The 17,005-nt window shown below is 42.5% G+C and overlaps 1 protein-coding gene across 5 annotated transcripts in view; it reads left to right on the forward strand.

Annotated features, from left to right (window-relative positions):
- dclk2a (doublecortin-like kinase 2a) overlaps positions 1-17,005 on the forward strand; it is a 454,170-nt gene that overhangs the window by 35,713 nt on the left and 401,452 nt on the right. For all 5 annotated transcript variants that reach the window (XM_048528857.2, XM_048528836.2, XM_048528842.2 and 2 more), the window contains exon 2: positions 1,999-2,330. In XM_048528857.2, coding sequence (XP_048384814.1) covers positions 1,999-2,330 — 332 coding nt within the window. The remainder of the gene's footprint in view (positions 1-1,998; positions 2,331-17,005) is intronic.

Below are 17,005 nucleotides of genomic sequence, written 5' to 3' on the forward strand. Positions count from 1 at the left end.
CATGAGTTCAAAGTGAGAGGAGGAAAGTTTAAGGGAGATATGCGTGGAAAGTTCTTTACACAGAGGGTGGTGGGTGCCTGGAACGCATTGCCAGCAGAGGTGGTAGACGCAGACACGTTAGCATCTTTTAAGATATATTTGGACAGGTACATGGATGGGCAGGGAGCAAATGGACACAGACTGTTAGAAAGTAGATGACAGGTTAGACAGAGGATCTTGATCGGCGCAGGCTTGGAGGGCTGAAGGGCCTGTTCCTGTGCTGTAATTTTCTTTGTTCTTTGTTCTTTATAACAGGAAAAGACCAAGAAGATCCTGAGTTGGGTAGGAACAAAGAATGTTTCATATATGCAACAAATAGGGAAGTGATGATACTCATAGTGATATATTTTGGTGGGGGAAGTGAGTTAAGTTAAAGGAGAAGTTGTTCAATGTGAGACAAAGTTCATTCCAGCAGAGAACGACAATATTGGATGAAGACTGATTGAGTGAGCCTTGAATGGCAGAGCTTTTGAATGTACCTGTGCTAGGCCCATGCTTTTGTTTTCATCCCTTGCCCTCCCTCCCCAAGCTATAATAGTGGCTTTTCTTGCCCTCACCCTCCACCCCTCCAGCTTTTATGTGTAACACACCACCTTCCGTCATTTCTGCCACTTCCAGAGTGATGTCCTTGTCAAACAGGCCTCAACTCATGGCTTGAGCCACAGAGTGAAGGTACCAGCATATATTGAGGAGATACTGATTGTCCTGCTGGTCCTGACTCTCCTTGGTAGTTGCCACCTGGTCAGTGGAAACATTTCTCACTAATGTGGAGCTCCATCTACACTCTTTATACCATTAAGGACCAAACATGTCTCTTAAATTGACATTCACCATCTTTTAACCTTTATTTCCTTCACCGCTGATATACAGTGGTAGTAGTGTGTGTTACCTGTATTGCAGAAGCTCACGGTCATCTTCTGCAGCTCATTTCAAACTTGCAACCTCTAACTTCGAGAAGGACAAGGGCAACAGATGCAAGGTGACACCACCTGTAATTTCTCCCCAAGACACACATCGTCCTGACTTGGGACTGTATCACCATTACTTCACTGTCGCTGGATCGAAATCCTGAACAGCTCTTTAAGTGTACTTGTATCACATGGGCTGCAGCAGTTCAAGAAGACCGCTCATTTTCTCAAGGGCAGTCAGGAGAAAGTAGTAAATGCTGACTTAATCGGTGATGAACATACACATTCCATTAATGAAAACAAAAAAGATTTCAAGTTCTAAAATAAAACTCTATTGATGATTTTTAACTGTATTGAACAGTTTAACCTGTCAAACTATAAATTTAATTTCTGAATTTATATCTCCCCAACACTAGTTTTGAGGAAAAAAGAACCACTGAGGTCACAATAAAACACTGAAACACTTAATGAATTGATGATTCTGGATCTCAGCACTCTAGTCTCACTTTCAGATAGTCTCTGGCTCAGACCACTCCTGTCTCTAGCAAGCAGAACAGCACTTCTTCCTCATAATGCCAAATTTCTTCAAGTTCTGAACTAAGTACTCTGGAGAAACAGTATTCTATTGAGCAGGCCTCCATGCTACTTCCAGTATGTACTTTAGAAGTTCAGGCAAAACATTTGTTAATTATGCCTTGCCACCATCCCCACAGCTTTCTTCGCCCTGCCTTGCCACCATCCCCACAGCTAGCTTTGCCTAGACTTTGTGAAAAGGATGAACTACTACATTCTACAAAAAAATCAATCTGCTTCACGTGTTTAAAGTATTTCACTAATTTTCTTCAAACAAGTTCCTACTGTATCAAATTACTAAGGTAAAAATGCTGTAATATTTCATATAATTACACTTCTGTTTACTTTAGTGAAAGCAATGAGACATAAATATCTATTGTAATGAGTACCAAATAAACATTGTAAAGGTAACATCAGGAATACAATCCTTTGAAAAGTGAATGTATCCTTCAAAAGAACATCTTTTCTTTTCAAACAGGTGAAAGCTACGTTTGTGCATCCAATGAGCCATTTCGTAAAGTAGACTATGCCAAGAATGTTAATCCAAACTGGTCAGTCAATATCAAGGCAGGAACATCCCGCTCTCTCTCATCACTAACATCAAGAGGTGAAGGAAAAGAATCCAAGGATTTTATTAGGCCCAAACTGGTGACTGTTATTCGCAGTGGTGTAAAACCACGGAAAGCTGTAAGGATTCTTCTCAACAAGAAGACAGCACATTCATTTGAGCAGGTGTTAAATGACATTACAGATGCCATAAAGTTGGATTCTGGAGCAGTCAGAAGGCTCTACACACTTGATGGAAAGCAGGTAGGAAATGCTCTGATTTAGTTCTTGATCGTACAACAATTATAGAGAGTAACAGTATCAGATATTCATATTTGTACACCTGCTGTGATTAAACTCTGTAACACCATATCTGCTATGTTGTCTGAATTTCCAGCTGTTTCTGATAGTACAATCTTATGTTTTTTTCAAGGCTGCATGCAATTTGTAATACTTTTTAATTAGTTTGTGTGAGGTATCAAAATGGACCTCTTACCTGACATATTCATTCTGCATCTGATGTTTTGATGAGAAGTTTTGCTATATAGATGCAAGTTTGATAGCCTTCCCACTAGTATATGTTAAAGTTCTTTTAACTTGGCTTCATAAAGGTAAAATGAAGTAACACTCCTTGTGCTATTCCTTCTTATAAAATCTATTGAGAATGGACTTAGCCTCCTTTTGAGATTTTGTCAAAGCTAAGTTTGGTGGCTCAGTGGTTAGCACTGCAGCCTCACAGCGCCAGGGACCCGGGTTCGATTTCCGCCTCGGGTGACTGTCTGTGCGGAGTTTACACGTTTCCCCCCACCCCCGTGTCTGCGTGGGTTTCCTCTGGGTGCTCCGGTTTCCTCCCACAGTCCAAAGATGTGCAGGTTAAGTGGATCGGCCATGCTAAATTGCCTGTAGTGTTCGGGGGTGTGTGGGTTATAGTGGGATGGGTCTGGGTGAGAGGCTTCAAGGGGCGGTGTGGATTTGTTGGGCTGAAGGGCCTGTTTCCACACGGTAGGGAATCTAATCTAATCTAAGTTGTTATAAAATTATGATTTATGATTTCAGAGCAGTTTCTGGTTGCTGAGCATTTTTTAACTTAGATATGTTGTACTGAAGATTTCTGACCTGTGTTTGGCTTTCTTTTGGAGACTTGGTCATGTGACATTTAATCACATGACATCACTCATGCAAAATGTAATCACATGACAATTTTCTGTGCATGAGTTAGACATCTGCACGTTGATGACTTCTCCTGAGTTGTTGGTACCTGCATTTGCGGTAGATGCCTGCATAAACGGGAAGATTCTGAACTTTAATTGTATATTCTGTGCATCTCGGGTAACTTTTATTTATGGGCCAGTTTGCTACAAACCTGTATTTTTGCGACAGACAATTATCCTGGCCTTTATCGTCGCAAATATGAGATGCAACTAATCGAGTTGGGGGGAGAGCGTCCTCACTGGTATTTCAATAGTACTCCACAACCTGGATGGGGAAGGTATTTTTCTGAAAATTTACCTTCCTTTAAAGGCACCTCAACAGTTATATCTTTCACTTGGTGAAATCCAAGGTCCTGAGTATCCAGACATTGCCGACAGCATCCAAGTTGCCTGAAAGAGTCCTGACTTTGCTGCTTTGACTTGATTAGAGGCAGTAACTGAGTTGTGTTCCCAACTGCCAGCAGATCTTTGAATGGCATCAAATTTAGTCCAGTCACCACCATTTATGTGTGCTGATGTCAAAATGCTTCATCCAGTACATGGTGAATGAGATGTCTCCAGGGAACTTAAAAAGGTACCTTTTTTTTAACAATTGTCAGAGTACACTAGTTTTGTCTAAATCTCTTGGTGTTTGCTTTATTTATTTATACAGTGCAATCTAAGATCTTGTCATGTATTTGCTAAATATTTTGGACTGTTGCCTTAAAAGTCTGATCGTGTGATCTCAGGATGACTCCATTGGCTATTTTGGAGGGAAGCAGGTCAGTCTAGCTTACTTCGCATATTATAGGCTCCTTAAGCCTTCTGCTTCCTTGTCCTCCTTAAAAACACAATCCAAAGAAAACTGGTGACAAGAGTGAAAACTGCTTCAGGGTCCACTGATTCATCAAAAGGAATTGAATGAGATTCACGGTTCTCATTGCAGATCTTGAGGGCATTTCAGAAAAAAAATCAGAAGACCCCAATTGCTGCACCAAAGCAAGTGAAAAGGAATTCACCCGAGGGCAGAAGTGAACAATGCAGAAACAGCTTACAATCTGCTCCATCCTGAAGGAACACTGTGAGAAATGAGTACCCTACAGGGAGGCAAATGTTTTGAGTTGGGAGTATAGTCTCAGAAAACAAAAAGACTAAATAGAAACATGAGAGACCGCTCCACACTCCCCACCAGCCCCGCCACCCCTGACACTTTTCCCTGCAACCACAGGAAGTGCTACATCTGCCCCTACACCTCCCCCCGACCCTCATCCCAGGCCCCAAGATGACCTTCCACATCAAGCAGATGTTCACCTGCACGTCTGCTAATGTGGCATACTGCATCCTCTGTTACCGATGTGGCCTCCTCTACATCGGGGAAACCAAGCGGAGGCTTGGACAGCGCTTTGTGGAACACCTACACTCAGCTTGCGACAAATGACTTCACCTTCTAGTCGCGAACCATTTCAACTCCCCCTCCCACTCCTTAGACAACATGTCTGTCCTGGGCCTCCTGCGGAGCCACAACAATGCCAGCTGAAGGTTGCAAGAACAGCAACTCCTATTTCGCTTGGAGCCCAATGGTATCAATGTGGACTTCACAAGCTTCAAAATCTCCCCTCCCCTGACCGCATCACAACACCAGCCCAGCTCGTCCCCGCTTCTCTAACCTGTCCATCCTTCCTCCCACCTATCCACACCTCCCACCTCAAGCCATATCCCCATCTCTGACTTACTAGCCTCATCCAGCCTCCTTGACCTATATGTCCTCCCTGGACTGACCAACCCCCATCCTAACTCCTCACCTACACTCACCTTTACTGGCTCCATCCCCGCCTCGCTGACCTGTCTGTCTCCTCTCCACCTATCATCTGCTCCTTTTTACATCTTCCATCTGCCTCCCCCTCTCTCTCTGTCTGTTTATTTCAGAATCCTCTTCCTCGTCCCCCATTTCTGAAGAATGGTCCAGACCTGAAATGTCAGCTTTCCTGCTCCTCTGATGCTGCTTGGCCTGCTGTGTTCATCCAGCTCTCCACCTTGTTATCTCAGAAACATCTTGTTTTAAATGGGAAGAAGTGAGGTAAAGCGAAGTAGTGCTAAAATTTTCATGGTACATTGTCCTACTCAGGTACTTCCCATTTACAAAAGCCAAGGGAGAAATTTTGACTTCACGGACCTGCACAATGAAAATACCAAGAGTTGAAACTGGTATGTGGAAGGAGTCCATTGTTTTGCTCAAGCCAACAAAATTGAAGCAGATGTAGTCACCCTTGTGATCCTGAGTATTGTAATGGAAATCACCTTAACATCTTGAGGCATCTGGTACATCCAGAGAAACCGTGTTTCAAAACTTAAGAAGAAATAACGGGAATCATTCCGAACTGTTCAAGATTGCTGGAAGGTTCAAATTCCACAAACACAGTCAGCAAGTTGATTGCATGTATTTCCCAGTTAACAGAATTTTATGAACTCTGAGACAACTTAAATAATGCTACCATAATGCTTATGATTTAAGATGTGAGGATCTCCAGAAGGGTTTACTGGTGGAAAGGAACCTAGATTTAAAGAAAACACTAAAACTAGCAGCCAATGCAATTCAGTAGCTAAGCTCAAGTACGAGAGTGGCTGAGAGACGAGCACGAATGTATGCTTAAAACTGCCGTCTGAGTGGAAAAACAGGTCACATAGCAGCAAATTTCTGGTATAATAGAGAAACTGTGGCAAAGGAAGGACAAATTGAACAGGCATGCTCAAGGAAGAAATATGAAAATTGTGCAGTAAAAGTACAGAAACTGAAGAAAATCTACATGATTAGGAAAAGAACTGGAGAAAATCTCAGTCTCAGTCCAAAGCTGCTATGGACATACTGGTCGTTGTTGGCTATGCCAACTGTTAGTGGGTTATTCCTTTACTGAATGGCAAACCAGTAAGAATGGAGGTTGCCACCAGTGTGGTCATACCTGAAAGTGTTTATCAGACTAGCTCAGTCTGCTGCAGCCCTTAAAATTTGTACTAAGAGTGTACAGAGGGATCATATCAGTGTGAATGCTCAGTTATATGCTCATCCAAAAGGTTTTTCCTTAAATGTTACCAGAGGAAGGTTTCCAGCTTTATTGGAGAAAATCAGCTAGGCTAAAGTAAATTGTTTGCAGATTCTGAGAATGATGTATCACAAATGGTAAATAAATATGTCATTGTTTTGATGTGGATCTGGGAAGGATGGAAAAGATCTCTGTCAAATGAAAAACCAAGGATGAGAGTTGAGCAAAATGTTGTAAGGCTAAATCAATGCCCTACACAATCAGACCAAAAGTCAAGGCAGAATTAGAGAGACTGTCAAGACAGAAGTCCCTGAACACCTAAATGAGAGTGATTGATCCACACCTCTTATACCAATGATGAAGAGAGATGGATTGGTACTCATCTGCAGTGATTTTAAGATCATTATTACTGAAGAACGGTCTTTTCAGCGGTTTCCTTTTCCTTTAATCAATGACCGACTTGTTGGCCCAGCAGAAGGTCATTTTCTCAGTAAAGTGAAAGTCACGAGATTAACGTTTATCCTGACTTACAGAAACACTTGACGATTGTGACACGGAATTACATTTGTACCTGCATTGGTCCAACATGTGATGGATCAGATTTTAAGTGGATTGGAAGGAATCCACTATTAGCTTAATGATATTTTAGTCTTGGGAAGAAATGAAAAACAGCATCTCTGCAATTTTAGTTGCTAACCTGCAGAGACTTGATGGTTATGGCCTTGTAGTGATTGGCCCAGGTTAATAACCCTAGTCAATGAGGTCCATCTGGCCCTAATCAGGAAAGCCTTGACTGACCAATGTAACCAGGAGATTAGAATCTTCTCAGTTGAGGACTGACACCGAGCTGGCTGGCCAGAGCAAGTGTGCTGTGCACAAGTAAATAAAGGATGACTTGGCGATGGGACATTGGCCTCGGTATGATTGTTTCACACCTAAAACTGAGGAGAGATAAATATGAACTTTTTAAATCTTCCATTAAATATTTAGGCCATGTCATTGATGCTAGGGATCTACACAAGCTATACTCAAAGGTTAAAACCATAACAGAGGCACAAGAGCCTAAAAACCTGGCGCACCTTAGGTCCAAACATGCCCAGGTACAAAATCCTAGGTATAAATGAGAAAAATAAAGGCATGAAGTTTAAAAGATCAACATTACAGCTCTTCTAAAGCAAAGAAAAAGCGAGCAGAAAAAATAAAGGCAGATGGAGCAGGCAAGTCTGCTCTGGGATCTACCTCAAGGCCAGTCATTGGCGCTGTCTCAACTCACCGGCAATGATGCCATTTGAGGATGGGAGGTAATAGAAAGGAAAAAAAAACATGAAAAGGGAAAAAGAAGAAATAATGGTCAGAGCACAAGAGCTCTGGTTCAGGAACACCATCTTGACTTGATCCATGTGCAGAGATGGGAGTGCTGATGGGCTTTCTAGATTACCTTTGCTGCATGAATCGACTACGAACAGTACTTGTGTAGACATCTACTTCAAACAAGTAGAGAACACTTCTGTAATGGCAAGACAACTTAAGTACATTTAGAAATGATCTACTACAGTCACTGTTCACGGAGTCCAGACATCCAACAAAGTGCTGGGCTGCGAGTGGATGACTTTCTAGCAGCAGTGACTGCCTCTCTCCTTTCAATGCGAAGTAAAAGAGCTGTTGCCTCTGATTGGCCAGCAGCCCTCAGGGTGAGGCGGGGGAAACTTTGAGTCCTGATCCCATTGGAAGATCGACTAGTGACCACTCAGCTGCCTGCTTGGCAAACGATAAAGTATGCTTTCTGTTAAGGATGCAATACGGGTTTCTTGTTTGTTCTCTAATCAGCAGTTAAGATGCCCGTTGTCTCCATAACATTCCTCCCAATGTGTATGATTCATTTGGTAATTTATTATCAAAAGAAATATACATGTGACCTGACATCTTTAAAATGCTATGATTAGTGTGAAAGGTCTGGAGGTAGAGGGAGAATGTTCTGAAAATAAAAGAGGGAGGTCTGACCATCATAGTGGTGCCTGATCTCACAGCCAGTATCAGCCTATTGCAGGGATGTTGCCCGAAGACCGATGACGAGGCCACTGACAAAATGTCATCTGTGTATTGCTGGCAGGGTCAACCACACTGTTCCCTTTAATCCTGTCTTGACATGTACCAGAAGTTTTTTCAAATTGATGTCCCCTTTAAAGTATTGCAGAGAAACATACACTTGTGATAACCAGAAGATACTGACATGTACATGGTCTGCATGGAAATCTTTAACTTGTTGAAAGGAATATTTGACTGCAGGGATGTGCTCTGGAGTTACACTGGAGGATTTGCATGAGGAAGGGAGGAGGATGGTGCCTGGAGAACACTGGGGAAGTTGTGGAAATCACTGCAAGGACAGATGCAGCAGGCTGTAGAAAAGCCCTAGTGCTCCTCCTGGCAGAGGAACAAAGATGGCAGAGACAAAGAAATAAGAGATAGCGAAGTGTGGAGCTGGATGAACACAGCAGGTCAAGCAGCATCTTAGGAGCACAAAAGCTGAAGTTTCGGGCCTAGCACCTTCGTCAGAAAAGGGGGATGGGGAGAAGGTTCTGAGATAGATAGGGAGAGAGGGAGAGGCGGATCGAAGGTGGATAGAGGAGAAGATAGGTGGAGAGGAGACACAAGTTAAAGGGGCGGGATGGAGTATAGGTGGGGAGGTAGGGAGGGGATAGGTCAGTCCAGGGAAGACAGACAGGTAAGGAGGTGGGATGAGATAGTAGGTAGGGAATGGAGGTGCGACTTGAGGTGGGAGGAGGGGATAGGTGAGAGGAAGAACAGGTTAGGGAGCCGGGGATGAGCTGGGCTGATTTTGGGATGCAGTAGGAGGTGGGAAAATTTTGAAGCTTGTGAAATCCATATTGATGTCATTGGGCTGCAGGGTTCCTAAGCAGAATATGAGTTGCTGTTCCTGCAACCTTCAGGTGGCATCATTGTGGCACTGCAGGAGGCCCAGGATGGACATGTCATCTAAAGAATGCCATCTACAATCCAACCCCACCGCCAAAGACATTTTTCCATCCCCACCATTGTCTGCCTTCCGGAAAGACCATGCTGTCTGGGACTCCTTTGTCCGCTCGACACTCCCATTCAACCCCACCACACACAGCATTTTTCCCTGCAACTGCAGGAAGTGCGACACTTGTCCCCACACCACCTCCCTCATCTACATCCCAGGTCCCAAGATGACTTTCCACATCAAGCAGATGTTCACCTGCACATCTACCAATGTGGTATATTGCATCCGCTGTACCCGGTGTAGCCTCCTCTACGTTGGGGAAACCAAGCAGAGGCTTGGGGGCCGCTTTGCAGAACACCTAAGCTCGGTTTGCAACAAACGACTGCACCTCCCAGTCGCGAACCATTTCAACTTTCCCTCTCATTCCTTACACGACATGTCCACCCTGGGCCTCCTGCAGTGCTACAACAATGCCACCCGAAGGTTGCAGGAACAGCAACTCGTATTCCGCTTAGGAACCCTGTAGCCCAATGGCATCAATGTGGATTTCACAAGCTTCAAAATCTCCCCTTCCCCCTCTGCATCCCAAAACCAGCCCAGCTTGTCCACACCTCCCTATCCTGTTCTTCCTCTCACCTATTCCCTCCTCCCACCTCAAGCCGCACCTCCATTACGTATCTCCAAACCTCATCCCCCCCCCCCAGACCTGTCCGCCCACCCCAGTCTGAACTATCCCCTCCCTACCTCCCCACCTATACTCACCTCTACAGGCTCCATTCCCGCCATTTTAACTAGGCCTGTCTCCTCTCCACCTAACTTCTCCTCTGTCCGCCTTTGATCCGCCTCCCCCTCTCTCCCTATTTATTTCAGAAACCTGTCCCCATCCCCCTCTCTGATGAAGGGCTGAGGCCCAAAACGTCAGCTTTTGTGCTGCTAAGATGCTGCTTAGCCTGCTGTGTTCATCCAGCTCCCCACGTTGTTATTTCGGATTCTCCAGCATCTGCATTTCCCATTATCTCAGAGGCAAAGAAATAGTTTCCTGTTTGCTTTTATATTGTTAGGATGTATGTGTCACTGGCAAGGCCAGCATGTATCACCCATTACATGTGGTGCTGAGGTGTCTTCTTAAATAGATATTGACTATATGAAGAAGGCACTGCCTCAGACTTGTCGTGTGGATTTTAGTTTTGCTTTGGACAAAACTGAATCTTTTACTCAGCCACTTCAGAGGGTAGTTTGGGGTCAACCATGTTGCTGTGGGTCTCAAGTCACATATGGAGAAAGTCAGGAAGGATGGCACATTTCTCTCTCTGGTTGACAGTAATTAACTCAGTGGGTTTTATGGTAATCTGGTAATTTAATGGTCACTCTAATGATACTGGCCTTTTATTGCAGTTTTAGTTAGGTTGCTGATTTTTAGATCCCCAGCTGCGGTCATGGAATTTGAACTGCTATTTTTGCATTGTGGGTCCATTTTCCCAGTCACTTCGCTACATACTTCCCAACAGCTGCCTCCCTTCAGTTGCTGAGTTTTCTTCACCCTAGAAAATCAGACATGTGGCCATTACATTTAATTTACATTAATTTGTTTCCAAAATCCAAGAACAATCGTGTCATTAACCTGATGGGCCAACATTTTCTGTAAAATAATGGTCAGACTAATCATGCTCTCCATTACTTGTGCACAAAAAGGACTGTAATTTCAGGAAAGCACGGATGTATGCAGTGACATTTGAAAGTTACGAAGTTGTTGTCCAAGATGTGACAGTAAAATGCATGATAAAGGCACTTTGTTACATGGCTCCGCAAAATAGTGTTAATTAGTGTGAAGTACGTATGTTTATGCCGTGTATGTGGAGTAGAATTCACACAAAGATTTGATCATTTTGGTCAAAGTGTCCTCTTCTTAATGGTGTAGCAACTCTAAATTAGTACTAAACATTCTCTCTGACAGTCAGATCACCTCCTAAAACAGATTTTCAAAACAAAATTTTCCCTTACTCTTCCTTTAACTATTTTTCTCTCTCCTCTTTTCCCATCTTTATTTCCCTTATTTTGATACAGAAAATCAATATCCTGCTGAATTTTCTGATTAGCTCTGTAGTGTCCATTGACAGCCTTCAATCTAATTGGTTATTTAGATACATAGTAGCTTGCACTGTTTCAGTGTATCCCAGATGCTCTTTGGACCTTAAATTTACAGCAAATTCCAGTGTAGACATTATAGAAATTCAGTGGGCAGTGGGAATTCTAAACAAGGCTGACTGCTGCTGTAAATTATGGCAGATTAAAATGACTGACTTGCCTGTCCAGAGTGTCTGGTCTGTTGTCCCCAAATCTGTCATGGTCAAACTCAAATTTGACACCTTGGTGGTGGGTTGGAGTTGGTCTCTCATTTTTAACCATTTAAACCATCATCATCATACCTCCAAATCCCTGCCAAGTTCCCTTTTGTCTGCCTTTTTGCATGTGGCCTATTTCTTGCATTGTGTGGTTCCTTTAGGTTAGTGGCTGTATGCACACGGTCATAGAGTCAAGAGTCATACAACACAGAAACAGATCCTTTGGCCCAACCAGTCCATGCTCAACACAATCCCAAACTAAATTAGTCACATCTGCCTGCCTCTGGGCCATATCCCTCTAAACCTTGGCTATTTAAAGGATCTGCTGTTTCTGTGCAAACCCAGTCTAGCAACTATGTCCTTTAGCTTGTGACCGGATTGATTAGTAATGCTGCTGCCAAGCCACTGTTATGGTGTACATTGAAATCCCCCACCCAGAATACATTTTAAGCCCTTGTTGCTCTCAGTGCTTCCTCTAAATTTTGTTTGACAAGGAGTACTGATTCATCAGCCAAGGGAGGACAGTACATGATAATCAGCAGGCCATAAGAATGCCATGATCGGAGTAAATGATAAGGAGACACAGGGCAACTCCCTCCTGACTATATGTATCACAGTGCCACCACCTCTGTTGGGTCTGTCCTGCTGGTGGGACAGGACATGTCTATAGATAGTGATGGTGTTGTCTATGATATGATCTGCAAAGTATGATTTTGAGAGTATGACTATCAAGCTATTACTTGACTTGTCTGTGAGTCAGCTCTCCAAATTTTGAAACTAGCCCCGAGATGTTACTTTGGAGAAGTTGGCAGAGTTACCAGGGCTTTTTCCATTTCTGGTGCCTACTTCATCTCTTATAAAAGACTTTGTAGAAAATGATACAGCTGAGTGACTGAGAGGTCAGTTGAGAGTCAACTGTGTTGCTGTGGCCTAGAGTCACATGTAGGCCATATCAGTTGAGGATGGCAGACTGCCTTTCACAAAGGATATTATTGAGCCAGATGGACTTTTTTCTCCCCCAAGAAGATAAAATAGTTTCACAAGCATCAGTAAACTCTTAATTCAAGATGTATTTTTACATAATGAATTCAAAATCGTGGTGGAATTCAAACCCAAGTACCCAGAGCATTAGATGAATTTCTGGATTAATAATCTAGCAATAATACCACTAGACCATCACTATCTTGGGCCCCCAGCTAAATTGGAGTCAATGGCAATCAAGGAGAAAACTGCCTGATGGTCAGAGTCGTAATTAGAAGAAAGGAAGATGGTTGTGTTTGTTGGGGATCAATCATCTCAGCTCTGGAACATTACTGCCAGAGTTCCTCAGGATAGTGATCTGGGCCTGACCAGTTGCTTCATGAATAACCTTCTCTGAGTCACAAAGTCAGAATGGGGATGTTCAATGATGATTCCACAGTATTCAGTATGATTTGTGGCTCCTCAGATATTGAAGCAGTCCATGCCGCAAACCTGCCCAGTATCCTGGCTTGGGTTGCCAAGTGACATGTAATGTTTGTGCCACACGAGCGCCAGGAAATGATCGTCTCCTATAACAGTGAACCTAGCCATTAAATATCCAATGGCACTACCATAATTGAAATCCCTATTACTAATATGTGGGTGTAACCATTGACCAGAAACTGAACTGGACTATGCATATAAATACTGTAACTTATAAGAACAGGTCAGAGGTTGCAGCAAGTGACTCACCACCTGCCTCCCCAACCGACCTCTTTCTACAAGGCACAAGTCATTAGGATGATGGAATACTCCTTACTTTCTCAGGGAGGGCAACTCCAATAATACTATCCAGGACAAAGCAGTCCACTTGATTGCTAACACATCCACCACCTTCAATAACTACCTTCGCCATCAAAGCATAGTATGTACCAACTACAAGATGCACTGCAGTAACTCCCAAAGGCTTCCTTAACAACATCTTCTAAACCGACAAACTGTGCCATCTAGAAGGTTTGGGCACCGTCTCGATGACTCGTGGCTCACAGACCCTTAAAGGACTAGTGAACCATAGTCTGGACTTTCTGGATTCAAAGCTGTGTGTTTGGCAGTGAGCCTAGATAAATGAAAGTACTACCTCACACTACAATATAATATAACAGATTTATTGAAACCCAGTGGTAAGCAGAAACATTTGGCATTTGGATTCTAAACAGTTCCACGTTTTACTTTGCACGATTGAATTTTATAAAAGTAAAACATTAGATTTTAATTATCAGCCAAATGCCTGGTGGTACCAGTGGGAGACCCAGCCCATTTTGAGGATTGAGCCTCATTAATAGTTATTAAAGTGAAATTAATAATGCAACCCGGTGTGATTTCGGGTCTCCAAAGGACAACTCAGCTGGGAGATAGATGGTTCAGAGGTCAAAGAGTTGTAAATGCGATATGTGCTGCGTGGGTTCCTGGAAAGACGTCAGCCCCCAGTAGTCTTGTGATGTATATGGCACTTAGATTTTCAGGCCTTTTTAACTGTGTGGAGTGTCCATGACACTTCCAGTTGGGATTCCTAGATAGCAACATGTTTGAGCCACCTAGGGAAAATGATGACAGCATGGGAACCTGCATTTTAATTCTGCTAAATCCCTACCTTTGATTAAATGTCTGCAGAGAATGATAGGATGTCGCAACACAACATGTTCGTTGATCAAGTTCATGCCGAGTCATTTCTTCAATGAAGCAACCGATTATTGTCCCATTCGTCATATTTTTTATTAATCTACCCCGTCCACTAGAGCAGCCATATAGGATGCATCAGAATAAATATGAATATGCAGTTGACGTAAAATGGATCATTCTTGTTCATAAGTTTAGACTTACTATAAATAGCAAATTTTAAAAATTGCAGTCAGTTTAACAAAGAAAATATTAGTGTCTCATCAATCATGAACCATTTGTTAATTCAGAATCATGCTCAAAATGACCCAGGTCCAAATGGGACACATTATGATTCATTCTTTGTCAGCTTGAGGGCTTGTACAGTCAGTGTGTCATTATGAATAATATCAGATATAAATTCAAGTTTCTTTGTCTGAATAAAATCAGTATGTTACATTCCATACCATGTGTTGCATATGGAGTGGTGCGTGAAGTTTGAACCCCTGCTACCCTCTATTTTAGAAGTTTACAGAAAGGTTTTTGGAAGTGGCTGCCACATAATACTGGCTAACTAACTGACAATGAGAATGTACATTTTCACCATATATCTAAATGACCCATCATACAACTTGCAATGAAAATAGTTCCACATGTATTTCATTGCTGTACAGATCCAATGACATAAAAGAAAATATTGATGTATTCAAAATTATATTTAAAATCAAAACTGCCAATTTTACAGTTCGCATCCTTGTATTCAAAGCTCTGTGTTGCCTTGTTCTTCCTTATCATGGTCATGTCTTTTGCTCTCCCACGTTTTGCAATTTCTCTGTAAATCCAATTCTTGCCTCTTGCACATATTGGATTTTCATTTCTCCACTGGCAAATATACGATCGGCTGCAGTAAATCAAACTATATTGTTTAATTCTGAACCCGGTAGGCTTAAATGGGTGTTGGATGCTGCTGCTGGGGCAGGCTAGGGGTGGTGGGAGGGGCTGAGTTTGTGAATCAAGTAAGAATGATAAGTGTGGAATATGGGATGACTTAATTATGCTGATACAAACTTTTGACTTTATGAAGAAACCGTGAAATGTGTTTTTAATTTACAAATAAAGGAAATGTCTCTAAACTCCCCTGTAAATGTCTTGGATGTTTTACAATGTTTGAGGTGCTATATAACTGCAAGATAATGTTTTTTTCATGAAGGGGTAATTACCTGGAAGGCTGTACACTTCTGTACATCAAGCCAGCTGTTGATATAGGTTGGGCTTAATGCTAGTTTGATCATGATGGGATGGGCGATAGGGAGGTGGGGTGCAAGCTTTGGATCTGGAAATTTACCCAAAAGTTCACAATGATTTGCAATCCCTCAAGCTGACTAGGTATGAAACGTAATGTTTTACACTTTATAATGGACCATTCTGAGCATAATACTGAATTAACAATTTTACATGATTTTACTTGCTTCATTCCCCTTGATACCTACACCACATTTTAATTCATGAACTTCATTTTAACTTTGAAGATTTATATTCCCCAACAGATGATATTAAGATCAGTAGATGGGAGGCACGCTGACGATTTGAAGCTGCGCTAATTTACACTGCTTGACGTTAAAATGATGTCTGAACCCGAATGATGCAAATGAGCTGGTGTTTTGCATTTTGATTCGACATGAGAACACAAAGGTAGCATGGGTGTTTCTCAAAATTAGTGCTCATTTGTAAATACTTCAGAATCTATCGGTTTGTCTTTAACATATCATTGTTATTGTTATTTTTGAGCTGGTTCAGAGAGTTAAATGTATTGGCATGCCTTGGTGGTCCCAGGGGAGTTTAGAGACATTTCCTGTATTCTGCAAGAAACAATGCTGTGGTTTTTCAGGAAGTTGAGATTTTTTAGCAAGCATAATTAAGTCACCTCACACACCATGTTTTTCACTCTCTTAAGAGCACTGTGTAATCTCCCCCCACCTCCAACCCCCACCAACCCGCACAGTTTGAGAGCCAATAAGATCCAGAAGCCCATGGAGATTTTCCGACCCTGTTGTTTCCAGATCATTTGGTTTTTATGTTAGATCTTATGGCAGGGCTCTTTTAGATTTATATGGATCAACAGTGCTGGACTGATATAAATACATGACCAGTTTTATTAGCAGTGGAATTAGTAGGTGATACTTAATGGAAGTGATGGGTGTCTCTCTTCAGGAAGGCCATTTGAATTAAATACCAATATGAGAAGTAGCAGGCCCTCCCAAGAATCAAGGACCCCAAGGGCAGAAATTGCTGTTAATAGCTCAGGAACGCCGCTGGTGAGCTGATGACTGTTGCTGGTATTACGCCCACCTAAGGTTCTGAATCAGCATGGACCCCATTACAAGGAAGTGTTGTGGCATGACTAGGATCACATAGGTCTTGAAGAGGAGCTTCAGCAGCATGAGCATAGGGTGGTACTTAGTGAGCATTGAACAAGACATATCCACACTTCCTGGGAGTCCACAAGAAATCCTGACAGGCCTTGATTTGCAGAGTTCCCACATTCTTTATGCCTGCCAGTGGCTATTGAAAGAATACAAGTAAATAGGCCAGTCCTTTTTGACAGCAATTTAAAAACTTGCTCCCAGCCAATGTTACTGTTGTGCCTCTGAAGTCAAAGACCTGGATTTCCGTGATTTTTTGCTGTAATTTTGGTGGCTCATCAGCTGAAATCCCACAAATGGAATGGTTTTGGGATGTTACTGTTTATCATGGTTCTCTGGGATTTTTA

The sequence above is a fragment of the Stegostoma tigrinum genome, chromosome 1 (genome assembly GCF_030684315.1).
Source record: "Stegostoma tigrinum isolate sSteTig4 chromosome 1, sSteTig4.hap1, whole genome shotgun sequence".
Classification (NCBI taxonomy): Eukaryota; Metazoa; Chordata; class Chondrichthyes; order Orectolobiformes; family Stegostomatidae; genus Stegostoma; species Stegostoma tigrinum.